The sequence below is a fragment of the Pristiophorus japonicus genome, chromosome 5 (assembly GCF_044704955.1).
Source record: "Pristiophorus japonicus isolate sPriJap1 chromosome 5, sPriJap1.hap1, whole genome shotgun sequence".
Taxonomy (NCBI): Eukaryota; Metazoa; Chordata; class Chondrichthyes; family Pristiophoridae; genus Pristiophorus; species Pristiophorus japonicus.
In genome coordinates, this window is record NC_091981.1 from 281,085,834 (window position 1) to 281,112,848 (window position 27,015).

The following is a 27,015-nucleotide window of genomic DNA, read 5'->3' on the forward strand; positions in this document are numbered from 1 at the left end:
AGCATTTATTTTAATTACATTTCTTTTTGCAAAACTCTAACTAAATAGATTTGTTTTATTTCTCACCCAATGTTCTAGCCACGTAGAACTATGGGAATTTACAGTAAAGAGGCCATTCGACCCATCATATAGGTACCCGCTTGAAAAATCCAAAAAACTAGTCCCATTGCCCTTTATCTTCCTCTGCTTCAAATTTACTTTTCCCTTTAAAGACACATCTCTGCCTCAACTACAAGAATCAATTCTTTATGCATGAGCCTGGAGAGTGGCTCGTGCCAGACTATATAGTCACACCAGTCAATATCGCAAAACTTGGCCCAGTATTTACCTGCTGCCCACAAAGCCTGTGATGGAGCCTGGGCAGTTTAAAAGGTGGCCTTTCTCCGTGTAGCCAAGAGCCCACACGCCTCAATTAATAAACTATCAACTGGCATTGCCTTTACAAAGCAGGTACCACGTGAAATGGAAGCAACTGGTAATATTCAGAGTGAACGCCAGTAAATGGTGCAAGCGAGAGTGCTCATTCAGCTGCTTGAACATAGCAAGCCTGTATTCCTTCACTGAAGGACCAGTCCACAGGGAACAACCTCTACATCTCAGTCTGAACTCGGACTAGAATGATTGAAAGTGATGCACCCAAATTAAAATTTTTAATGTTTTCACAAAGATTATTACATACACCATCCATTGGCCCATCTTCCAACATACAACCATATATTATTTTTTCTGTCAAAAGAATAGAATTCCCTTTGTCAACATTCACCTTTTCAGAAGTTTCTCCTGTCCCCACATTAAAATTACATTTATGTACAGATTGTGTATGAAAAGCACCACCTATCTATATAAAAACACGTGGAAATTAGACTGGACCTCAAATCTACGATAACATAATAAACCTAGTGCTGCAGTTTTTTGACACATCAAATGGGCTCCACATAGCTGGGTGGTAGTCAGTCAGTGGCACCTCTTTTGTTTTTACAAAAGAGCCAGACAGACAGCTCTCAGTTTTGCCTCTGCAAAACATGGACAGCTGCAACTCAGTGAGGCGGTGGCTGACAAAATTTGCTCGCTCCAGCTGAATGTCGATAAGAATTTTAAGTCACAGGTGGGGCCTAGGCCACCAGCACGGTTTATCCGCTGACGCAACGTGACTACTAAAACCCACGCTTCTAGAGCCATTCAAATAATCCGGAAATAAGCATTTTAGGAAATGTGCATTTTATGCACTATTTAAAAAAAAAATTAAAACCTGTTATTTGATATAAAAGTCAATACCTTCAAAATGTTAGAAAAACAGGAATTGAGGATAATGGTCAACCCACTTTGGGTGTAACCGTGCTGATTGAGCACCTTCTGCATTTGCAGCATTGGCGAGTTTTCCTTTTAACTTGAGTTGCGTAATCCTGCACCTTGTCCCCGGCCTTTCACCAAGCCCATGGGAAAAGCCAGCAAGCACATTTAGTGGCGCTCTCAAAAGCAGATACAACCAAACACAAGGTAACGGCGGGGGTGACCCATGCAGGCCAGGTTACGGACGTGATGGGTGCTAAAGCTGGCAAGGGGGCGGTCGTGATACGAAGGACTAAATGCAAACTTCATAAAATAAGTACAATTGTCTCAGCACCTTTGTAAGGTGCAAAGTGTAACATCATTCAAAGCTCTGCAGTGAGATTTTATTTTGACCCATGTTGAGTGCACATCTGTTCTGACAGTCAGTGTGTAGCTTGACAATGATGCATTTCATGTGCAATAATGCTTATTCAAAGAGTTATTCTCCCAGCAACATGTAAACATGATTTTATTTTTTAATTTCCTCCCCCCACCCTATTTAAGGGCTATTGTTAAACCAGTGTCCATAACAGGAGTATTAAATGGACAGAGTAAGGTCGAGTTGACAAGATACGCAGAGATTAGGAAGGAGGGTAAAAATTCCTTCTTAAAAAGGAAGCATTATATAGAAACTATGCAAACAGAAAAAAATACCAGCATCATAATCTGGTTAAAGCATTGGCCACTACTGCATCCCAAAGCCACAACCAGCAAATACTACCCACATGTAGGATCACATTACATTTTCAGTCAATCATTCATTACCTTGTGCGTCACTGGGAAAAACATTAAAAAAAAAATCTCCAAACCCTTCATTAACTGGCACAATACCGGACATCGTCAGAAAGCACCAACAATGCTAGGCTTCTGGGAAGCTGTGTCTAACTTGGCGTTTCATCTACTGAAACTGCTACACAAGGCATGTTTATAGTGTTAGGTTATACAGAATTAACTCTGTAAAGACAGAATGCCATCTACATATATTATATATGTTTATGCTAATTAAACAATTGGTACTCGTCAATCTTGCCCGCAAATCAGCACGTTGGCTGATGTTGGCAGGCTGATAGAGGCAGTAAGCTTTTTAGTCTTTGGCTTCAACAAACGCAGCAAAATGAGTGGCCGGTTGGGAATATGTGCAAGAAATTCCTACCCTTGATGATTCGGTGCCTCCTGTTATTAAATACGTGCGTGAGGATATCAGATGAACAGAGAATTGGACTTGACTATGGTTCCCACCAAGGTCAGATAGCCTGCTGATACTCGCATGAAGACTGGCCAGTCACATGTTTCTATACCACAGAAAGTTGTTGAGGCCAATTCACTAAATATATTCAAAAAGGAGTTAGATGAGGTCCTTACTACTAGGGGGATCAAGGGGTATGGCGAGAAAGCAGGAATGGGGTACTGAAGTTGAATGTTCAGCCATGAACTCATTGAATGGCGGTGCAGGCTAGAAGGGCCGAATGGCCTACTCCTGCACTTATTTTCTATGTTTCTAGTTCCCTGTGGAACCGTACCCCAGTAAGAGTCGGTGCCTTCAGGAGAGAAGGGGGAGGACAATGAAAAAAGATGTTACCAGGAAATCATAAGTTAACTATTGTTGCATAGATTTGAGATTTTCTTAGCTGACAGTAGTCTGTACAAAATCAAATGTTTGCCATTTTCTTTGCAGCCTTAAGGGTGGCGAGTAGCTAACGGTTTGATAGCTTCAGAATCATAATGAAAAATAAGAGAGCATATCTGTATGTGAAGTTGAGTGATGCAGAACTAGGATGCAAAACACAGACATACAAGAGAAGGTTATTAATGTATAGGTTTCCTTCCCAGTAACACCACAATATGTGTGTATGTGTGAGAGAGAGAGCGAGAGAGGCGAGCGAGTAAGTGAGGTGAGTGAGAGTGAGGCAGAAAGTGAATGAGGTGAGAGCGTGTGCGAGTTCCCCAGGAAACTGCCTCATCTTCACTAACATTTGGGAAGAGAGCGACTGTTGTACAGCTTCATTAGCCCAGAGTTGATGGATGTCGATTTTCTACACAGCACATCCGAGTGTTTCCTTTTCCCAATAGCTTAGGCTCTCCTGCTTCCTAATTCCTCGCAACAACCCAAAGCTGCATTTTTATTTACGCGAAGGGAAAAATAGCTGCAAGCCCGAGATTTTGATTCTATTAGTTATGAAAGAAAAATCACTGAAATCGTACAACTGTGGATGAAAGCTAGAAACTAATGCTATCCTACACGCTTCAAATGACTCTACATGCAGGTACAAGCTGCTTATCCATAGTCTCACTAAGATTCCAATCCACGATTAGGCACGAGAAACATTTCCATCAAACAGTAAGGTAAGTATTTTGATTATGACCAACACAATATTGAACTGCCTGCACTAACACTTAGTTTATATGAGGGAGAATGAAAGCGAGTGACTTAATACAATCAAAGGGCTCGGATGAAGTCATGCAATTTAATTGCAAAGCTTCGGAAGTCCTCTAATCTTTGAGATCGGGTCCGTTGCCTCGAACTCCTTTCTACCCAGGAATCTGACAGTACTAATCTGGGATTGGCACAGTAGTGTTATACTGAGAATAATACACCTAAAAAGCAAGATGCTTAAAATAAATTGAGTGAAATCTAATTATAATCTTGTATCTTTCCCAAAACCAGTGATTCGAATCTTCCATCCACCTCTTCCCCATGAAGGTCAGACTGTACTTGTATAGTGGGTCTTAAAAGTAAAGCAATCAGATAATTATATTTTTAGGAAAAGGTAGGCTTGTCATCTCAACCATGATCTCGCAACCAGCTGATATGAATGTGAAATCACTTTCATTGAAATACCTCCTTATTGCTTCTCATGTGGTGGAATAGTTAACAGTGGACAACCTGTAGTGTGACAGAAGGTATAAAACCGGCAGCGTAATGTCGTCTTCAAACAAGGAGCAAAGAAAACAGCCTTGACATACAGCTGCTTGCATTTCATAAGGTAGTTATCAATGTAATCAGATAGGTTAAAATAAAAGTAAACTCAGGTAAAACTCAGCCACGAGACGAGTCTCGTTCGCTGCTGCTCGCTGCCTGCGTGAGCCCCTTCAACCCAACAACTCCTTTACTTCGTCTTCAGCCGCTGAGGAATCACGGGAGGTTGTGGTCTCGTCTTGCGCCGGGCGCTCGTCGCGAGCACCCGGCGGAGATGCCGCGCGGTCAGTATCGGCGTGCGCATCCGGTGACATTTCAGTGGAGGTGGGAAGCGACGGGTCAGTCAAGTCGGAGATCGAGGAGAGATCCTGATCCAGCTCTTGCTCTGTTGATGAAGTAGCCTGCGGCACAGCACCGGCACACGTTAGATCCTCGGGCACAGCTGCGCTAGCCTGGTCTATTTAAAAACAAAAGGGCACACACACACTCATCGTAAGTCAGTCAGATAAATTCACTACTGACAGATAGAGTTAATGTTCCGCATTGAATTCTTCATCTGCCCTGCTTTAGATTTGTTTAAAAGCATCAAATGAGCAGCTAATGCCTTTTCAAGCATAACCACTGGCGACATAATGCAATTTGAGAGACAGCTAGATTGAAGAGCGAGGGAGCAGTAAATTCGTGGCATTTCAATTATTCTGCTAGGCAACCCGACTGGCATCTCACGTCTGCCAGATTTAAAATATAGTGTAGGAAACAAAAAAATATATTTTATAAACACACTCTACGTTAAACACATCACACAACCTGTCACTACAATTACAAAACATAGTGAAACTGTTCACTCAAAACTGGGAGCTGAATTAAAAAATTACTGAGAAGCAAAGATCATGCACAGATATCCGTGACTCCTGCTGGGAAATGCTGAGGGCAGGATCGGGTTCGGCTGTGATGCCACTGTGGGGGAATAGTATTAGGTATTAGGCAGTCCCTTGTATCGAGGATGACCCACTTCCACACAAAAAGGGGTGTTTCAATGAGGGACCTGACATTCCAAGTCCCGAACTACATACTGAAGGGCGGAAGATGCCTGTATGTGAATTCTTTAAGGTGTGGTGGCTGTTGCACACCAGCCATCACACGGGCTTGACAGAGCTAGGGGCTTGATCCAGTGGCAAGGGTTAACCAAGACGACTGGAGACCAAGCTCTGCTGCACGGACCTAGTGCACACACATGCTCCTACTATCCATAGATCGCAGTGTGGGCTGGCCCGTGCTGCCCCTGGGCCCTCGCCTTTTCTGGGCCCCGAACACGATGCTCCTGTGCCCCGATCGCTCACCGCTCCTCCGCCCCAATCAAAAATGGAGCAGTCAGCAACAGGAATAGCCTGCCAATGCTCGCTGCACAGACTCGCACGTGAAGAACAGCCACTTGGATGAGACTCCGTAGCGCGCCGGTATCTGTGGCAGCACGGTCCAGCAGGAGGGGAGAACGTCAAGGGGAGGCAACAAAGAGCTGACTGCCAGCCACACTTACCAGAGTGGAGATCAAGTTCTTCATTGGTGTTGAACCCATCTGTTCCAGTATTGCTTTCCGTTGTTGCATTAAAGATGGAGGAGGAGGATGAGGACAGTGACATATTCAATACTTTGGCCAAGTCATGAGCTTCAGGAATGTCTGCGGATCCAGGTGGAAAACCTATTTCACGAGTACAAAAGACAAATTAAATCGTGACCTGTAAGCTGCACCTGCTGGGCACGCTACACAGTGCAAAGTGACTGCAGCCACACAACCTTGTTTTAATTCAAACCCCTTTTAAAATCTATTCGCAAGCTCCGCCATAATTTTTAGAAACAAACCTCTACTAAAAAGCAGAGCTGGAAAGCAGTACATCATCACATACAATCATTCGCGTAATCAGTCAGGTGTTTTGACTTGTAGAATCTCAGCACCATCTCCAAACCAAACTACTGAGAATTGCACAGCAGCAGAGATGCTGTTTGCCCAACATGCAGTGTTCACAGAGTCGCCCAACACACACGTCTTGCCCCCAAGCCCAGGGAACGTAGGCCATTACACTACAGGCTTTGTAAATCCATTTTGCAATAACACACACTGTGCAGTATAACTGCATCTAAGTCGGCAGTTGTTTGGGATTTGGCCTAGCATGCAGGACCATATCTGTGAGTTAGTATCACCCCACTTTGGTTTCACACCAAATGCAGGAAACTTTTTTTTAAAAAAAGCAATAAAACACGGAATTCGAAAAGAAGTTTGTTTCATTTTCTTTGGAACATCAGTATTCATGATGACCTGAAAAAGGTATTCATGAGAGAGTCAGGGCATTATTATGTACAGTCTGTGCGGTGCAGTCTGATTTTAGTCATCCATAAAGAAGCATTTGCACAATTGTAATAGTGGTTCTTCATTTGAAAATTTCCGTCAGTCACCCAACTGCATGGAACACGCCACTTGGGAAATCATAGATGTGAATTTTATGTTCCTAGCGTGCTGTGCCACTTTTTTTGAAGCCAGCAATCCCAGACAAAAATGGCACACAGCACATTAAGAACCCAGGACAGTACAGGAGCAGAATAGAATCTGCATTGCTAGGCCAAATCCCAAACTCCTGCCGACTTAGATGCAGTTATACTGCACAGTGTGTGTTACTACAAAATGGATTTACAAAGCCTGTAGTGTAATGGCCTACGTCCCCTGGGTTTGGGGGCAAGACGTGTGTGTTGGGCAACACTGTGAACACTGCATATTGGGCAAACAGCATCTCTATTGCTGTGCAATTCTCGGTAGTTTGGTTTGGAGATGGTGCTGAGATTCTACAAGTCAAGACACCTGACTGGTTCCAAAAACTAATACCCTCACATACTCCAAATGTCTATGCCACTGGAAATTACATTAAAATAATCTAGGACGCAATACATTTATTGACAGCAGCGCACAACCTCAAAATTGCGATCTTTGTGGAATTGTTCAATTCCAACATGACCGGCTGTTTGTCGAGTGCAAATCCATTTTGTTACACATCAAAGCATCGCTGGAGAGACCTTTGATGGCTGTCCAGACAGGCTTCAAACGCCCAAGCGAAACAAAGAGAGAATTTTAAAACGCCCACGTACCTGGGTCCATGACACGTTGGATAGGAGGAGGGAGAAGTGAGCTTTCCATTGTCAGGTCGGCTAGCCCCTGCTCCAAGCCTGGGCTCTGACTCGTTCCGTTAGTCGGTGAGCTGGGAGCTACTAAAGGTGCCTGGTGAATAAGCACACAAACACGTTGTATGGTGACCTCGACCTGTATTTAATAGCGAGCACTACCTTCGGCAGTCACACGGCAGACACTCCAAATTGATTATTTTACAAAGTGCTACAGTATCCGCTTTTTTTTTTAATTTTAAAGAAAACAAATTGAAAAATATTAACACGTTGAGAATATAGCAAGAATGCATTCTACCCTGATCGGGTTCCTTGATTCCAAGTTGAGCAGTAAGGAAAATGTGTCCAATTTAAAGTAACCATAAATATGGAGCTTCCCAATGACTCAGTCCTGGCAAACGGTCATCGAAGTGAAAACTCTTTCTTCTTCCACAGATTCTGCCTCACCTGCTGAGCGTTTCCAGCAGGCTTCTGTTTTTATTTCCACTCAGTCGGTGAAGTCACACATAACTAAAGCTACAAAGACCAGAAGGCCTCACGTACAATGTTTGATCCGTGCTAAGTTATCTGTGGGAGTTAAAACCACAACTTTCTGACTCAGAGGCCTACAGCTGACGCACTCAGGCTCGGAGTGTACAACATGGAGATGTGGTAATGCCCAGCCCTCCATATGATCAAACAACCTGCCAACACTCCGTCTGAGCTCACGCGAGTAGTGGTGACTTGGGCATGATACCAGAGGACAGCAGAGCCAGCGTGGATTTGTTGGGGGCAAATCGTATTTGACTAACTTGATTGAATTTTGATGGGGGAAGTGCAGCTGATGTGTATATGGAGTTTAAAAGGCATTTGATAAAGGATGCTGCAACTGGCCTCAGTATCACTGGGCTGGGTGGAGGGTTGGAAAGAACAGGCCATTGTTGTTGCACTCCAATGACCCCTGCTGCAAAGAGAAAGACTTGCATTTCTCCATCACCTTTCACAACCTCAGGTCGTCCCGAAGCGCTTTACAGCCAATGAGATACTTTTTGGAGTGTAGTCACTGTTGTAATATAGGAAACCTGGCAGCCAATTTGTGCACAGCAAGGTCCCACAAACAGCAATGTGATAGTGACCAGATAGTATGTTTTCGTGATGTTGATTGAGGGATAAATATTGACCAGGAATTCTTCGAAATAGTGCCGTGGAATCTTTTGCGTCCACCTGAGAGAGCAGACGGGGCCTCGGTTTAATATCTTATCTGAAAGATGGCACCTGACGGTGCAGCACTCCCTCAGCACTGCACTGGAGTGTCAGCCTAGATTTTTGTGCTCAAGTATGTAGAGCAAGACTTGAACCCACAACCTTCTGGCTCAGAGGTGAGGGTGCTAGCCACTGAGCTACAGCTGACACACACAGAGCATACAGCATGGAGAGGTGGTAATGCCTGGCCCTCCATATGATCAAACAGCCTGCCAACACTCACTGTCTGAGCTCACGTGAGCAGTGGTGACTTCGGCAAGGTACCAGAGCCGGTGTGGATTTGTTCTGGTTAAATCGTGCTTGACCAACTTAATTGAATTTTGATGGGGTAACAGAGAGGGTGGATGAGGGCAGTGCAGCTGATGTGTATATGGAGTTTAAAAAAAGGCATTTGATAAAGTACCACATATTAGACTGGTTAGTAAAATTGAAGCCCATGGGATAAAAGGGGCGGTTGCAGCATGGATACAAAATTAGCTAAGTGATTAAAAACAGAGTTGGCAATTTTTCTGACGGGAGGCATTCCCTAAGGTTCAGCAACAGGACCACCGCTGTTTTTGACATACATGAATGACTTGGACAGGGCACAATTTCAAAACTTGGAAGTGTAGTAAATAGTGAAGAAGATATCAATATTCAAGAGGACAGACAGGCTGCTGGAATCGGCAGACACAATTTTATTTTACACAAGTGGTTAGGATTTGGAAGGCACTGCCTGATAGGGCAATGGATGGATTCAATAGCTTTCAAAAGGAAATTGGATAAATACTTGAAGCAGAAAATAATATTGCAGGGATACGGGGAAGAGTGGGTGAGTGGGACTAACAGGATTGCTCTTCGAACAAGCCGGCGTGGACTCGATGGCCTCCTTTTTGGGCTATGCTATTCTATGATTCTATGAACGGGCTCCGCGAAACCAAAATCCTGCAAGAGGTCAGCACCTTCAACAGAGGAGCAGAGGGAAGAGAATGGACAAAAAGTAAAAGTACAATATAAAGCAATTTTCCTCACATTTGCAAACTGCATACAAAGTGTATCTATTTTATAAGTGTTAGAATCTGGTAAATTTATAAGCTTTATCCCAATTTGGTCAGTTTACATGTTTGATAGAATGCATATCTGATGAGTTCCTAAGCTTCATATAATTGTGTGTCTGGTAAAGTTATAGTGTCTGGTACTTTTAGAATTGTGCATCTGGGAAGGTTATTTCCACGAGACTCGCACAGCACTCAATTCTAATTGAAGTCATTGTCAAGCTTTTGGCTCCCCCAGCTGTTTCAAACAGGTACTGCATAGAATTGAACAGCCATTGGGGTTTCCACATGTTTATAATGAACAGGCTTCCTGTACCCTCAAAGTTAAGGGAGTAATGCACAGTCATAGGTTTTAAAAAAACAAGATGGAACAAGTCTCTTGATTGGGAAATATTAACTCCATTTACACCAGTAATTTCCTATATTATAAACACATTGTGAATGCAGGAAACAGAGTAGCAATGAAGGGCGTGCAGTTCAACTCGTGGTTTTCCCATCAAGGATGAACAGATACTGACAAGTGCAAAAACAAAATCGTCCTGCAGCACATCAAAGGTGTAAATACCTGAAATAGCGTGAAAAAACATTTTGACAGTAGATGACTGAGATTTGGGTTTACAGGTAAATACATTAATTAGGGTAGGGTTTTTTTTAAAAAAAGATTGGGGGGTCAGTGTGTCTCTCAAACCAGTGGTTACCCACCTCCGTGTATCCGTTCTCTGGGTTGTGGGGTGGGGTGCTTGCTACAGATGGTGCTGGGATCTCAATCTTTTTCTCTGGCACTGCAGGACGGGAGGGGATTCTGTGCAAATAGCCGTAGCCAATGCCGCAACCCAAGCTGAAAATGAGAAACGCGCAAGGTGAACATAGAAACATAGAAACTAGGTGCAGGAGCAGGCTATTCGGCCCTTCGAGCCTGCACCGCCATTCAATAAGATCATGGCTGATCATTCAACCTCAGTACCCCATTCCTGCTTTCTCTCCATACCCCTTGATCCCTTTGGCCGTAAGGGCCATATCTAACTCCCTTTTGAATATATCTAATGAACTGGCCTCAACAACTTTCTGCGGTAGAGAATTCCACAGGTTAACCACTTACAGTGAAGAAGTTTCTCCTCATCTCGGTCCTAAATGGCTTACCCCTTAATCTTAGACTGAGACCCCTGGTTCTGGAACTCCCCAGCAACGGGAACATTCTTCCTGCCTCTAACCTGTCCAATCCCATCAGAATTTTATATGTTTCTATGAGATCCCCTCTCATTCTTCTAAACTCCAGTGGATACAAGCCCAGTTGATCCAGTCTCTCCTCATAGGTCAGTCCTCCATCCCAGGAATCAATTTGGTGAACCTTCGTTGTACTCCCTCAATAGCAAGAATGTCCTTCCTCAGATTAGGGGATCAAAACTGAACACAATATTCCAGGTGAGGCCTCACCAAGGCCCTGTACAACTGCAGTAAGACCTCCCTGCTCCTATACTCAAATCCTCTAGCTATGAAAGCCAACATACCATTTGCCTTCTTCACCGCCTGCTGTACCTGCATGCCAAACTTCAATGACTGATGTACCATGACATCCAGGTCTTGTGGAAATGTATTTATATCCAAGCTGTACCACAGTATATTGTTGTGCCCTTTTTAATATAAAACAAAAAGGAGGCCTGGTCCTTCCAGGAATTTCTGCAACAAGCAGTCGGTTTGCATAAACAACTAAACCTGGCTTGAAATGGCTGATAGCCACCAGACAGCTGGGAGGCACGTCCTGCTGAGACAAGTACCCACCCCACCCCCCCATGGTGCTCTCCTATTGTCCATACAACACCAGTTCCACTCCCCCACCCCTTTTCGAAGTACTCAAACCACCAGCCATTATCTCTTGTAGAGACCTCATCCATTTGATGCAAAAAGATAACTGACCAGGAAACTGGACCAACCTGAGACAATGCAAGGCAGGTAATAGCTCATTACCAAACTCTCATAGAATAATGGCCGACTGGCCAACTAATAACCCTGACAAAAGGAAATATCTGGAAACCATGTCAGGACAAGGATGTAGTAATTAACTCTTTATCTGTATTCACTGACTGCAAGACAGAGCCAATACACAGGGAGAGGCCAGAACTTGGGTTTTACTGTATAAATATCCTGTGAAATTGTATCATTTGGAAGGTCTTCACTGAGCCATTGACTGAGTGTGACCTTTCCCTTGTTAGCAAGTAAATTAAAGAAACTTCTGCCGGAGCTGAAGGTGTCGGAGTCGTTTATCGGAGGTCGAGATTTCGACAGTCTCCTTAACCTCCCCTTTTCCTAACCTGTCACCATTCAGATAAAAACTTCCTGTTTTTGCCACCAAAGTGGATAACCTCACATTTATCCACATTGTACTGTATCTGCCATGCATTTACCCACTCACCTAACCTATCTCTTAGCATCCTCCTCACAGCTCACACAGCCACCCAGCTGAGTCTCATCTGCAAACTTGGAGATATTACACTCAATTCCTTCATCTAAATCATTGATGTATATTGTAAATAGCTGGGGTCCCAGCACTGAGCCCTGCGGCACTCCACTAGTCACTGCCTGCCATTCTGAAAAGGACCCGTTTATCCCGACTCTCTGCTTCCTGTCTGCCAACCAGTTCTCTATCCACGTCAGTACATTACCCCCAATACCATGTGCTTTAATTTTGCACACCAATCTCTTGTGTGGGACCTTGTCAAAAGCCTTTTGAAAGTCCAAATACACCACATCCACTGGTTCTCCCTTGTCCACTCTACTAGTTACATCCTCAAAAAATTCTAGAAGATTTGTCAAGCATGATTTCCTTTCATAAATCCATGCTGACTCGGTCCGATCCTGTCACTGCTTTCCAAATGCTCTGCTATTACATCTTTAATAATTGATTCCAATATTTTCCCCACCACCGATGTCAGGCTAACCGGTCTATAATTCCCCGTTTTCTCTCCCCCTCCTTTTTTTAAACATGGTGGAACCTTTCTTAAATTAACACAATGCCTGTATTAAAAGAGGCTGCACATAGTGACACCGCAAGGCCCGGTCAGAATGGAGATGATTGGGTAATTTCCCCCCCCCCCCCCCCCCACCCCCCACCCGTCAATCACACCAGGAGCCCGTACTGCTGTCAGTGACTGGGATTGAATGTATCATTTACATTGTGCAACTATCTGCCTCTACATTTTGCTGGAGAAATAATCCTGCTGTTTACTGTAGTTTTGATCCTGGAGACTATAAATTAAAACCCATTATCTCACCCCGCCTCCAACTCAGTGGTTGACACAATGTTCACTCCAATACAAAAGGAGATGCCGTCTTCATAAAAAAGGTGTTTGGCAAATCTGATCAGTTACAGGCTGGTTGACATAAGTGACAGGAATAGCTGATCAGCTGCGCGTGATGTGTGGTTTGCATCTCCTGCTTTTCTCGAGCTCTCCTTAAGGTACCAACTCTTGCTGGGGTACCATTACAAGGGTTCTGCCAGTGCAGTCCTCCAGTACCCACATGGCTACTAGCATTTACTCCCCGACAGCGGGCTCTCTGACTATGGGACCCATCAGACCAAGGTTTGACACTGTTCACCGGGTCTCCACACTCGTGCATTTTCCAGCAGGGTTATGGGTAACTGGACAGGGATCAGAACACCAACCCTCTCACCTCCGAGTCAAAAGGGTGTCGGTTCAAGCCCCATTCCAGGGTGCCAGAGGTAAATAATTTGGATTGCTCGACGGATGCAGAGGGCCAAGTAACAGCCTTCTTTCGCTCCGTTATGGTCCCAAAAGAATCTTTTTAGGTCTCAGTCTCACCCAAGGTGATGGGATCGGAGGTTACCTGTGACTGGCTTGTATCATTACATCTAACTTATTAGCCTAAATCTTGCTAGAAAAATAATGCCGAGTTCACGACACACGCCGTTGTTAATGCAAAACCAGCCAGAAACAAAGTTTAGGTGAAGAGACGAGCTGTGAATCGCTTGAACTTTGCTGGTCGATTTATGCCACTCCACAGTTTGTCTCGCACAAGTGGCATCTCGGCCTCAACCTTCCTGTTATTTTAATTCGCTGGACTTGCACATTAAACTCAAATAATCCAGGCTGACACCCCAGTGCTGAGGAAGTGCTGCCCTGTCGGAGGTGCCGTCTTTCGGATGAGACGTTAAACCGGGACCCTGCCTGCTCTCTCGGGTGGAAGTAGAATATCCCAGGGTACTATTGAAAGATGAGCAGGGTAGTCCTAACCCTTTAAACCGGGCTGCATGGTCCCCCCCCCCAAAAAAAAAAATTACAGGGAACATTGGGCCTGGCCAATATTTATCCCTCAACCAACACCAAAAAAAATCCAGACGATCTGGTCATTTATTTCATTGCAGTGTGTGGAAACTTGCTATGCGCATTTGGCAGCCCCATTTCCTACACTAAAAACCAACTTGTATTTATATAGCGTCTTTAATGTAGTAAAACGCCCCAAGGCGCTTCACAGGTGAAAATGATTGTAATGTAGGAAACAAAAAAAAAGGACTTAAGTTGGTTGTAAAGTGCTTTGGCACGTCCTAAAGTAGTGGCAGGTGCTATATATATGCAAGTCTTTCAATCAATTGTATATCACTAATCTTCCTGCTCAAGCTGAAATCAGTATGCTCAAATCTAGTTTGGGAAGCAAACCTGTGACCGTTCGGACTGCATGGCTCATTATCAAACCATCAGTCATTTCCCACTGAGCCACTAGGGTACTGCAAAATGCTTTTTCTGCAGCTTACGCTCGTTTAAAGAGGATCCCACCATTCCACATCTTTTAATCAGTCGCAAAGAAGTCTGAACATGAAAATCCTTTCAATGGTCATCGACCTGAAACCTTAACCCTACCTTCCTCTCTCCAAAGGCGCTGCCTGATCTGCTGAGTGTTTCCAGCATTTTCTGCTTTTTTTTTTAAAATGAACATTCACTTGTACTCTTCATTCTTAAAAAGGTTTTGCTACAGGAATCGGTGGTGGTCACAAGTGTGTTAGGTGTAACTGATGGTGTGCGAGGTGTTCAAAATTCAATTTCACTGTAGAGTGAATTAAATTAAGTGGAGCTGAATGGATCATACAATTTTTGAATTGAGGGCGTGACTAAGAAATCAAGGAGAGTCCTGAGGTAGGTTTTTATAGATATAGAAGGCTGCGTTAGCGAGAGGCTTCTTAGATCTCAGCAAACGTGCACTTGTCCCTCCTGTTGCTGAAATCGCGGCTTACACCGTCACTAACACATGAAAAAATGTATACAGGTAGAGTGTCCGAAATCCGGAAACCTCGGGACCTAGGCCATTCCGGATATTTCGGAATGTCTTTCCGACATCCCAAATCCAGAAACGCCTGGACCAAGGTAAGGGGAGGGACAGCGGCAGAACAGGGAGAGAGAGACTGGCGGTTCTGGGGTCGGCAGCCAGGAAAAAAATCTGCCTTGTAGACCTGCAAAAAAGTTAAAGTTTTAATTTTTTTTTAAATTCTTTTTCAGCGATTTAATAGGGAAGGGTTTTGTGAATTTTTATTTTTTGGAATTTTCTTTTTTGCTGTTTTTCCCCCTCCCTAGGCCCAACTCGCAGTGGTAATCTGTTTAAAAAAAGTCCAGATTTCGGAACATTTTCCGGATTCCGAACGACCCCGCCACGGATCGGCCCGGTGTCCGGATTCAGGAACATTCCGAATTTCGGAACTCTGGATTTCGGACGCTCAACCTGTGAACAGAAAATGTTGGAAACACTCAGCAGGTTAGGCAGCATCTATGGAGCGAGGAACAGAGCTAACGTTTCAGGTCTGTGACCCGCCATCAGCGAAACAAATAAGTGATGGTTGAAGCAGCAAAATGAACATGATTGCCGAGAGGTCACCTGCCTGATCCGTGGTTGCAGCCCATTTTCCGGCTAAGCTGTGCGGTCGCACAGTCACCTGCAAGATCCCACGCAGGGCGCTCACCGGCTTTTCCATTGTAGATCCTGCGCACGGCCAAAAATTTGAATGGACCGCGCATTGGGGGAAGACAGGCCGTGCAGGAGGCAGGCCAGCTCACGGGGGACCTTGGTTGCTGGAGGTTTATTGTTTACAAACACATTGGCATGGTTCAATTGTTCTAACTTTGGCACACAAACGAGCTAGCAGGCTAGTTCTGCCTCTTTGGTCAACCAGTGCAGTATGTACGGGGAGGGGGCATCGAGCAGAGGCTAGGAACTTCCCTACTGCAAAACCTTATATAGTGGAGCGGGAAAGGGAAAAGGAAAAGAGGCAAAATCATTCTGGCCATTTTAATAGCTTGCACAAAAGCGGACAGTTCCTCTCCCTGCCTGACAGTGAACAACATTGCAAACAATGCTGAATACCTGGTACACACGATTCCCAGATAGTGTGCCTTAACAAAGCAACAGCTTATAAATTACAGTCAACCAGCACATACCTTCCTTCTCCTCCCCAGGCCCCATTGGGTGTAACCATGACGTCTCTGGTGGTGTCGGTCTCACTGTTATAAACCAGCAGCTTCAGGGGCTTTCCTTCAAAGGCCTCAATCAGGTTGAAAAAATCTTCAGACTAAAAAGAAAAACACAGATTTATTTATTTTTGTTAAATAAAAGAAAAACTTTCCCACTTCTTCCTATCGTGTTTTTTTTTTGCATCACACAAAAATTCTCTAACACTTTAGGTGTGATTTAGCCAACTATTTTTCTCTTACAGATCAATTTATCAAAAGACAAGTGAACCACTTTTGGTAGCTCAGTTGGTTAGATGTGCTGCCCCCGGTGCGAAGCTGTCAAGTGTTGAAGAACTTAAATTTATTTGCTTACTCATTCACGGGACGTGGGCGTCACGGGCGAGGACGGTATCTGTTGCCCATTCCATAATTGCCCTCGAGAAGGTGGTGAGCCGCCTCCTTAAACCACTGCAGTCCTTGTGGTGAAGGTGCCCCCAACAGTGCTGTTGGGTAGGGAGTTCCAGGATTTTGACCCAGCAAACAATTCAACGCTTCTGACACCCTGCGTTAACACGGAGCACTCCCGGAGCAGTTATCGCCCAAGGTCTCGGGGGCGCTGCAATTCTACAGCCACAGTTGTTGCAGAAGTTAGTGCCCAGCACAGGAGCTGTTGCCCTTCCAACCCACCCACCCTATCTATCCATTCTTGTTTTCCTCCCCGAGGTAAAAGTCAGGCGAGTCAACTAGATGCTAAGCGATTAAGTCTGCAAAGAGCTAAACAAATGTATTCTTAGCTGTTTAGAGTCTTTTGAACAATCATCATCATAGGCAGTCCCTCGAAGTGAGGATGACGTGCTTCCACGCCAAAAAAGAATGAGTTTCAATGATAATATTCCAGGTCCCGAACTAAATCCTGAAGATGCCTGTGCGTGGATTTTTTTTAAGAAACGTGTGGTGACCGTTGCACACCAGCCATCGCACGGTTTGACAGAGCTAGGTCTTGGTCCAGTGGCAAGGGTTAACCAAGACGACTGGAGACCAGCTCTGCTGCACGGATCGAGTGCACGCACATATCTTAGTGTGGGGCTGGGCCCGTGCTGCCCCTGGGCCCCTGACCCCGAACTCACGCCTCCCCTGGGCCCCGATCACAGCCCTCCACAGTCTCTCGCCGCTCCTGCTGTATCTGCCCACGCTCCAATTATCGACCTGGACCTTGATGACGTCACTCTTCACTTTTGAACTCTTTTGAACAAGTCATCTAAATGAAAGACGTGCTGCAGAATCTAGGTTCCGAGTGTCTCAGAACCTGACTGGGTTTGTTGCACAAAACGGTCTTGGAAGTGCAGGAGAATTCTGGGGCTCGGGGTCTAGCATGACTACGTAGATGAATGCTCGCTCTGAACTGGCCCAGCAGCCTAGAAATTTCTGTTACCGATGTTAGCAGACGAAGACTTGATACGTAGTGCATTGTGTGAACTGGTCATATCAACATGTTAAGTGTTAATTCATCAATATCAGCAAAGATAATTCAAGGCAAACATGACTTAAGATCACCACTAACTCTCTTCCTTCTCCCCAACCGCCCCCCACCCATTCCCGGCAAAACTGTCTGCAACAGAATGCTATTGCCAGTCTTGGGCCAAATTGTGGGCAATCTTGTGCCTTATTCTAAGGCTCATTAGAATCTGGGTTCAAACCTCCTGAATTAGATCCATTCTAATACATCATGTCAGTATCTTTGGCTGCAATTGGTGGCATTGGAGTGAAACTATTCAGAGTCAGAGCCCAACTTGACCCGGAGGCAAAGTGGAATGAGATTCTCTGTGGTGGCAGCCTCATAAATCCAGTTCAGTGTCCGCCTGGTTTATAGCTCGCTCAAGGGACCAATTGAAAACTCTCTCCCACTCCGGGCCATTGCTAATTCAGGCGTTAGCCATAGCTCAGTGGGTAGCACTCTCGCCGCTGATTCAGAAGGTTGTGGGTTCAAATTCCACTCCAGAGACTGGAGCACGTAATCTAGGCTGCCACTCCAGTGCAGTACCGAGCGAGTGCTGCATTGTCGGAAGTGCCGTCTTTCAGATGAGACATTAAACCAAAATGCAAACGATCCTCTGGCACCATTTCGAAGAAAAGCAGGGGAGTTCTCCCAGTGTCCCATCCAATATTTATTCCTCAACCGTGACAACAGATTGTCTTGTGATTTATCGCATTGCAGCTTGTGGGATGTTACTGTGCGCATATTGGCTGCCGCATTTCCCTACATTACAACAGTGAGTACACTTTAAAAGTAGTTCATTGGCGGTGTTGGGAGAGCGCTAAGGGCACAGATTTATCCAGGCATACATAGATCTATCTCTCCAAGAGTTCTAACCACACGGGAGCCAAGCAATGCAAATGTGACTCTGCCTGGCTGAAAACCGCACCACAGGTGCCAGCTTCGGCTAAATGTACCCCGAGAACTCATTACCTCTTGCATTACTTGATCTGCGCCCACAATGTAATCGGTTTGCGGCCTGAGACCTGCCAGGGCTGCCGGCGAATTGGGTTCAATGTCCTGTCGGGACGAGAAAAGAAAACAGTGAGGGTGGGGAGTGTTGTTGATCATGTGTTTGTTAACAGGCGCTGCATCATTTAGCACAAAGCAGCACTGAACAAGCGAGACGAGAGGATAATTATACTTTCACAGGACGAGGATATAAATACAAATTCAGTAAAACAAAAACATTCAACTGTGAACTCGGCCTTATAACCCACAAGCAACACCAATGATGCTCAGCGCCGCTCCAGAGACTTGAGCGCAAAAATCCAGGCTGACACTCCAGTGCAGTGCTATGGGAGCACTGTACTGTCGGAGGTGCCGTCTTTCAGATGAGACGTTAAACTGAGGCCACGTCTGCTCTCTCAGGTGAACGTAAAAGATCCCATGACACTATTTCAAAGAGGAGCAGGGGAGTTCTCCCCAGTGTCCTGGTCAATATTTATCCCTCAATCAACATCACTAAAACAGATTATCTGGTCAGTATCACATTGCTGTTTGTGGGAGTTTGCTAGGTGCAAATTGGCTGTCTCGATTTCTACATTACAGCAGTGACTACACTTCAGAAGTACTTCATTGGCTGTAAAGTATTTTGGGACATCCTGAGATCGTGAATGGCGCTATATTATTGCGATTCTTTCTTTCCTTTTATATTTTGTATAAACTATTGCTCCTTTTTGTAAATCCTGTCTTAGTAACACATTGCTGATAATACAGCCAAAGATTCATCCCCTAATATTGTCACAAAGTGAAACACTATTGGAATCACACGGCCAGTACTGGTTTATTTTGTATCTTCGACACTGCTGGAAGATGCTATGCGTTACCTGTTGCACCATTTCGCTGTTTGGCAACTAGGGAAAGGCAGCACATGGGCTTTAGAACATACTGCCGAGTAACACCAAAGTGACATTCATTACCAACTATACGAACGGGTGGGAATTCCAGAAATCAGTGCCTAGGCAGCTGAAGGCGCACACACTAATGGTGGGGGAAAAGGAAAATCGGGGCTGCCAGAATTGGAGGAGCGCAGAGATCTCGTAGGGTTGTGGGGCTTTAGGAGCTTACCAAGACAGGGAACGGCGAGGCCATGGAGGGATTTGAACAAAAAGTCACAAATTTTAAATTCGAGGTATTGCTGGACCGGGAACCATTATAGGTCAGCGAGCTCAGTGGTTGATGGATGAACGGGATTTGGTGCGAGTTAGGATGCAGGGAAGCAGAGTTTTGGATGAGCTCAAGTTTATGGAGGGTGGAAGGTGGGAGGCCGACCAGGAGAGTATTGGAATGGTCGATGCTCAAATAACCATTCCTCATTGCAGGACTGAAGTTTTAAAAATCTGTACGGTTTATACATAAACTTGAGATCATCCAAAACTCAGCTGCCCATGTCCTAACTCGCCCCAAGTCCCGCTCATCCATCACCCCTGTGCTCGCTGATCTACATTGGGCCTCAGTTAAGCAACGCCTCGATTTCAAAATTCTCATCCTTGTTTACAAATCCCTCCATGGCCTCGTCCCTCCCTAGCTCTCTAATCTCCTTCAGCCTCACAACCCTACCCCGCCACCCATCACCCAGAGATGTGTGCTCAAAATCTGTCCTTGAGCAACCCCATTGTAATCGCAACCATCGGTGGGGTCATGCCTTCTGTTGCCTAGGCTCTGGAATTCCCTGCCTAAACCTCTCTGCACTCCTTTAAGACGCCCTCATTTCTTATGTGGCTCGGTGCCAAATGTGTCTTATAACACTCCTACGAAGCACCTTGCAACATTTCACTACGTTAAAGGCGCTATATAAATACAAGTTGTTAACAGTTTAGTCATTCTTGTTGCTCTAAAAGCATCACTTGCCGAAGTTCCGTTTAAACAGATAATCGGGGCAGTGTTCGTTTTCATGTGTACTCACCAGCACATGCCAGATATGTTCATGCGCACCTTCAAAACTGCAGAAGCGAACACTAGCTCCAAGCAGGCCCTGTCCACCCCACATGTTACTGGGGACAACCTCCACCTCCCGAACCTTTGTGGCTTTCATGCTGTACACTTCCAGCTTCACCGGCTTCTCTGCATTGGCTTTCAGCAGGTCCTTTAAAGTGTTATTGTCCTTATTCTGGAAAACAAAAAAAAAATGTTTTGCCACAAATATTTTGCAAAGTTGTATGACATTCTTCAGAGACTTAGCTGTACTGGTAATGTAGATCAAAAAGGCTAATGGAATGCTGGCCTTTATATCTAGAGAACTAGAATACAAGGGGGTAGGAAGTGATGTTGCAGCTATACAAATCCTGATTATACCACACCTGAGAGCTATTCTGGGCACCACACCTTAGGAAGGATGTATTGACCTTAGAGAGAGTGGAGCATATCATAAAACCATAGAAATTTACAACACGGAAGGAAGCCATTTCGGCCATCGTGTCCTCGCCAGCCGATAGAACGCTATTCAGTCTAATCCCATTTGTCAGTTCTTGGTTCGTAGCCTTGTAGGTTACTGCACTTCAAGTGCACATCCAAGTAAGTTTTAAATGTGGTGAGGGTTTCTGCCTCTACCACCCTTTCAGGCAGTGAGTTCCAGACCCCCACCACCCTCTGGGTGAAGAAATTTCTCAAATCCCCACTAAACCTCCTACCAATTACTTTAAATCTATGCCCCCTGGTTATTGACCCCTCTGCTAAGAGAAAAAGGTCCTTCCTATCCACTCTATCTAAGCCCCTCATAATTTTATACACCTCAATAAGGTCTCCCCTCAGCCTCCTCTGTTCCAAAGAAAACAAACCCAGCCTATCCAATCTTTCCTTCTAGCTAAAATTCTCCAGTCCAGGCAACATCCTCGTAAATCTCCTCTGTATCCTCTCTAGTGCAATCACATCTTTCCTGTAAATGTGCTGACCAGAACTGCACGCAGTACTCCAGCTGTGGCCTAACTAGTGTTTTATAAGTTCAAGCATTACCCCCTCTGCTCTTGTATTCTATGCCTCGGCTAATAAAGGCAAGTATCCCGTATGCCTTCTTAACCCTTAACTACCTGGCCTGCTACCTTCAGGGATCTGTGGACCTGCACTCGTAGGTTTACTGGAATGATACCTGGACGCCATAGGTTAAATTACAAGCAGAGATTACACAAACACATTCCCTGGAATTTAGATGATTAAAGGGTGAGTTGATCAAAGTTTTCAAGATATTATTGGGAACAGATAGGGTAGATAGAAAGAAACTATTTCTGCTGGTTAGGGAGTTTTGAACTAGGGGGACATAGCTTAAAAATTAGAGCCAGACCTTTCAGAAGTGAAATTAGGAAACACTTCTACACACAAAAGGTGGTAGAAGTTTGGAAAACTCGGTCGCAAATGGGAGTTGATGCTAGATCAATTGTTAATTTTAAAATGGTGATTAATAGATTTTTGTTAAGGAATATGGAGAAAAGGCGGGTATACGGCATTAGGTCACAGATCAGCCATGATCTCTATGAGTGACGGAACGGGCTCGAGGGGCTAAATGGCCTACTCCTGTTCCAAGATAATAAACGTTTTTGTTCAGTTTCTCTGAAGGTTTTCCCAGTTACAGGGAATTAATTGTACATTCACAGTTTTTCTTTCTTCCCAAAAAGAGAATAAAAGAATGGCCTCAAATCATAACTGGTCTGTACCAGGATCCTCTCCCTTTAAAAAGAAATTGCAAGTGGTGGAAATCTGAAAATACTAAAGCCACTTAGGGGATCTGCCAACGTCTGCGATGGGAACACACAGGGCTTCAGTTCCACATTATCCTTTACCTCAGCCATCGCTTTTGCAAGAGAAAACGGTTTTCTTCCTCACAGTGGGAAGGACCGAACGTTTAAGCAATCCTTGGGATGCCAGCTGAGCCCTGATCCCTCTTCAGCTTTCATGACAACCCACCATCTCCCCTTCGATCCTCACTACTGATGGCCAACACACGTGCTGCTTGAATAATGCTGACAAGAGCCAAGGACGAAGTGGAAACTGACCTGGAAGACTTCGTAGGCTCGACACTCAAAATATCCAAACGACACAGCAGCACAACAATAAAACCAATAGAATATTGAATATTATAACAAACAGAACGCAAGCCAGAGGAAGTCATGATCAAACTGTACAGTGCTCCGGTCAAACCACGCCTCGAGTCCTGCCACCAAGTCTGATCATCAAGACTATATTCAGTAGCAAACAACTGCCCTTGTGATGGGACTGAGCAATGTAGCTGTAAAAGCCATCTTGCACAGACTTGCAGCGTGAGGAGGTGCGTGGAGAGGCGGGAGTTCCGGGTTCGGCGAGAGGCTTATAAAGACCAGTGAGACCGGGAGCAGCGTGAGGAGGTGCGTGGAGAGGCGTACTTGTGCAGCTACAGGGAGAAGGCAAAAAGTAGAAAGAAACAGAAAGGTGACGTCACAGCCAAGGGGATAAGTGATTGGTGAGTAGTTTTTCTTTTTTCTCCTATAACAGTGAGTAAACTTTAACATTGTTGTTGCCAATTTAAGTTAATCTAAGGGTTAAGTCATGACAAGAGAGCTCGGTCACGTGATATGCTCCTCCTGTACAATGTGGGAACTCAGGGACACTTCCGGTGTCCCTGACAACTACGTGTGCGGGAAGTGTATCCGCCTCCAGCTCCTGACGGACCTCGTTGCGGAATTGGAGCCGAGGGTGGATTCACTCTGGAGCATCCACGATGCTGAGAACGACGTGAGTAGCACGTGTAGCGAGTTGGTCTTACCGCAGAACGGTCCACAGCCAGATAGGGAATGGAAGACCAGCAGGAAGAGTAGTGCAAGGAAGGTAGTGCAGGGGTCCCCTGGGGTCATCCCCCTGCAAAACAGATACACTGCTTTGAGTACTGTTGGGGGGGGGGGATGACTCATCAGGGGAGGGCGGCACCAACAGCCAAGTTCATGGCACCGTGGCTGGCTCTGTTGCACAGGAGGGCAGGAAAAAGAGTGGGAGAGCGATAGTGATAGGGGATTCAATTGTGAGGGGAATAGATAGGCGTTTCTGCGGCCGCAACCGAGACTCCAGGATAGTATGTTGCCTCCCTGGTGCAAGGGTCAAGGATGTCTCGGAGCAGGTGCAGGACATTCTAAAAAGGGAGGGAGAACAGCCAGTTGTTGTAGTGCACATTGGTACCAACGACATAAGTAAAAAAAAAGGGATGAGGTCCGACAAAACAAATTTAAGGAGCTAGGAGCTAATTTAAAAAGTAGGACCTCAAAAGTAGTAATCTCGGGATTGCTACCAGTGCCACGTGCTAGTCAGAGTAGGAATTGCAGGATAGCGCAGATGAATACGTGGCTTGAGCAGTGGTGCAGCAGGGAGGGATTCAAATTCCTGGGGCATTGGAACCAGTTCTGGGGGAGGTGGGACCAGTACAAACCAGACGGTCTGCACCTGGGCAGGACCGGAACCAATATCCTAGGGGGAGTGTTTGCTAGTGCTGTTGGGGAGGAGTTAAACTAATATGGCAGGGGGATGGGAACCAATGCAGGGCGACGGACGGAAACAAAAAGGAGACAAAAGCAAAAGACAGAAAGGAGATGAGGAAAAGTGGAGGGCAGAGAAACCAAAGGCAAAGAACAAAAAGGGCCACTGTACAGCAAAATTCTAAAAGGACAAAAGGTGTTCAAAAAAAACAAGCCTGAAGGCTTTGTGTCTTAATGCAAGGAGTATCCGTAATAAAGTGGATGAAGTAACTGTGCAAATAGATGTTAACAAATATGATGTGATCGGGATTACAGAGACGTGGCTCCAGGATGATCAGGGCTGGGAACTCAACATTCAGGGGTATTCAACATTCAGGAAGGATAGAATAAAAGGAAAAGGAGGTGGGGTAGCATTGCTGGTTAAAGAGGAGATTAATGCAATAGTTAGGAAGGACATTAGCTTGGATGATGTGGAATCTATATGGGTAGAGCTGCAGAACACCAAAGGGCAAAAAACGTTAGTAGGAGTTATGCACAGACCTCCAAACAGTAGTAGTGATGTTGGGGAGGGTATCAAACAGGAAATTAGGGGTGCATGCAATAAAGGTGCAGCAGTTATAATGGGTGACTTTAATATGCACATAGATTGGGCTAACCAAACTGGAAGCAATATGGTGGAGAAGGATTTCCTGGAGTGCATAAGGGATGGTTTTCTAGACCAATATGTCGAGGAACCAACTAGGGGGGAGGCCATCTTAGACTGGGTGTTGTGTAATGAGAGAGGATTAATTAGCAATCTCGTTGTGCGAGGCCCCTTGGGGAAGAGTGACCATAATATGGTGGAATTCTGCATTAGGATGGAGAATGAAAGTGTCAATTCAGAGACCATGGTCCAGAACTTAAAGAAGGGTAACTTTGAAGGTATGAGGTGTGAATTGGCTAGGATGGATTGGCGAATGATACTTAAGTGGTTGACTGTGGATGGGCAATGGCAGACATTTAGAGACCGCATGGATGAAATACAACAATTGTACATTCCTGTCTGGCGTAAAAATAAAAAAGGGAAGGTGGCTCAACCGTGGCTATCAAGGGAAATCAGAGATAGTATTAAAGCCAAGGAAGTGGCATACAAATTGGCCAGAAATAGCAGCGAACCCAGGGACTGGGAGAAATTTAGAACTCAGCAGAGGAGGACAAAGGGTTTGATTAGGGCAGGGAAAATGGAGTACGAGAAGAAGCTTGCAGGGAACATTAAGACGGATTGCAAAAGTTTCTATAAATATGTAGAGAAAAAGGTTAGTAAAGACAAACATAGGTCCCCTGCAGTCAGAATCAGGGGCAGTCATAACGGGGAACAAAGAAATGGCAGACCAATTGAACAAGTACTTTGGTTCGGTATTCACTAAGGAGGACACAAACAACCTTCCGGATATAAAAGGGGTCAGAGGGGCTAGTAAGGAGGAGGAACTGAGGGAAATCCTTATTAGTTGGGAAATTGTGATGGGAAAATTGATGGGACTGAAGGCCGATAAATCCCCAGGGCCTGATGGACTGCATCCCAGAGTACTTAAGGAGGTGGCCTTGGAAATAGCAGATGCATTGACAGTCATTTTCCAACATTCCATTGACTCTGGATCAGTTCCTATCGAGTGGAGGGTAGCAAATGTAACCCCACTTTTTAAAAAAGGAGAGTGAGAGAAAACAGGGAATTATAGACCGGTCAGCCTGACCTCAGTAGTGGGTAAAATGATGGAATCAATTATTAAGGATGTCATAGCAGCGCATTTGGAAAGAGGTGACATGATAGGTCCAAGTCAGCATGGATTTATGAAAGGGAAATCATGCTTGACAAATCTTCTGGAATTTTTTGAGGATGTTTCCAGTAGAGTGGACAATGGAGAACCAGTTGATGTGGTATATTTGGACTTTCAGAAGGCTTTCGACAAGATCCCACACAAGAGATTAATGTGCAAAGTTAAAGCACATGGGATTGGGGGTAGTGTGCTGACATGGATTGAGAACTGGTTGTCAGACAGGAAGCAAAGAGGAGGAGTAAATGGGTACTTTTCAGAATGGCAGGCAGTGACTAGTGGGGTACCGCAAGGTTCTGTGCTGGGGCCTCAGCTGTTTACACTGTACATTAATGATTTAGACGAGGGGATTAAATGTAGTATCTCCAAATTTGCGGATGATACTAAGTTGGGTGGCAGTGTGAGCTGCGAGGAGGATGCTATGAGGCTGCAGAGTGACTTGGATAGGTTAGGTGAGTGGGCAAATGCATGGCAGATGAAGTATAATGTGGATAAATGTGAGGTTATCCACTTTGGTGGTAAAAACACAGAGAGACAGACTATGAATGGTGACAGATTAGGAAAAGGAGAGGTGCAACGAGACCTGGGTGTCATGGTACATCAGTCATTGAAGGTTGGCATGCAGGTACAGCAGGCGGTTAAGAAAGCAAATGGCATGTTGGCCTTCATAGCGAGGGTATTTGAGTACAGGGGCAGGGAGGTGTTGCTACAGTTGTAAAGGGCCTTGGTGAGGCCACACCTGGAGTATTGTGTACAGTTTTGGTCTCCTAACTTGAGGAAGGACATTCTTGCTATTGAGGGAGTGCAGCGAAGGTTCACCAGACTGATTCCCGGGATGGCGGGACTGATATATCAAGAAAGACTGGATCAACTGGGCTTGTATTCACTGGAGTTCAGAAGAATGAGAGGGGACCTCATAGAAACGTTTAAAATTCTGATGGGTTTAGACAGGTTAGATGCAGGAAGAATGTTCCCAATGTTGGGGAAGTCCAGAACCAGGGGTCACAGTCTGAGGATAAGGGGTAAGCCATTTAGGACCAAGATGAGGAGAAACTTCTTCACCCAGAGAGTGGTGAACCTGTGGAATTCTCTAC

General features: G+C 45.1%; 1 protein-coding gene across 1 annotated transcript in view; it reads right to left on the minus strand.

Moving 5' to 3' along the window:
* Positions 1-633: 633 nt before the first annotated feature.
* gorasp1b (golgi reassembly stacking protein 1b) overlaps positions 634-27,015 on the minus strand; it is a 43,422-nt gene continuing 17,040 nt past the window's right edge. The window contains exons 3-9 of the mRNA XM_070881673.1: positions 20,585-20,788; positions 18,610-18,696; positions 16,131-16,261; positions 10,393-10,528; positions 7,382-7,511; positions 5,784-5,945; positions 634-4,703 (exon numbers count right to left, since the gene is read on the minus strand). Of these exons, the coding sequence (XP_070737774.1) occupies positions 4,420-4,703; positions 5,784-5,945; positions 7,382-7,511; positions 10,393-10,528; positions 16,131-16,261; positions 18,610-18,696; positions 20,585-20,788 (1,134 nt within the window). The 3' untranslated portion in view covers positions 634-4,419. The remainder of the gene's footprint in view (positions 4,704-5,783; positions 5,946-7,381; positions 7,512-10,392; positions 10,529-16,130; positions 16,262-18,609; positions 18,697-20,584; positions 20,789-27,015) is intronic.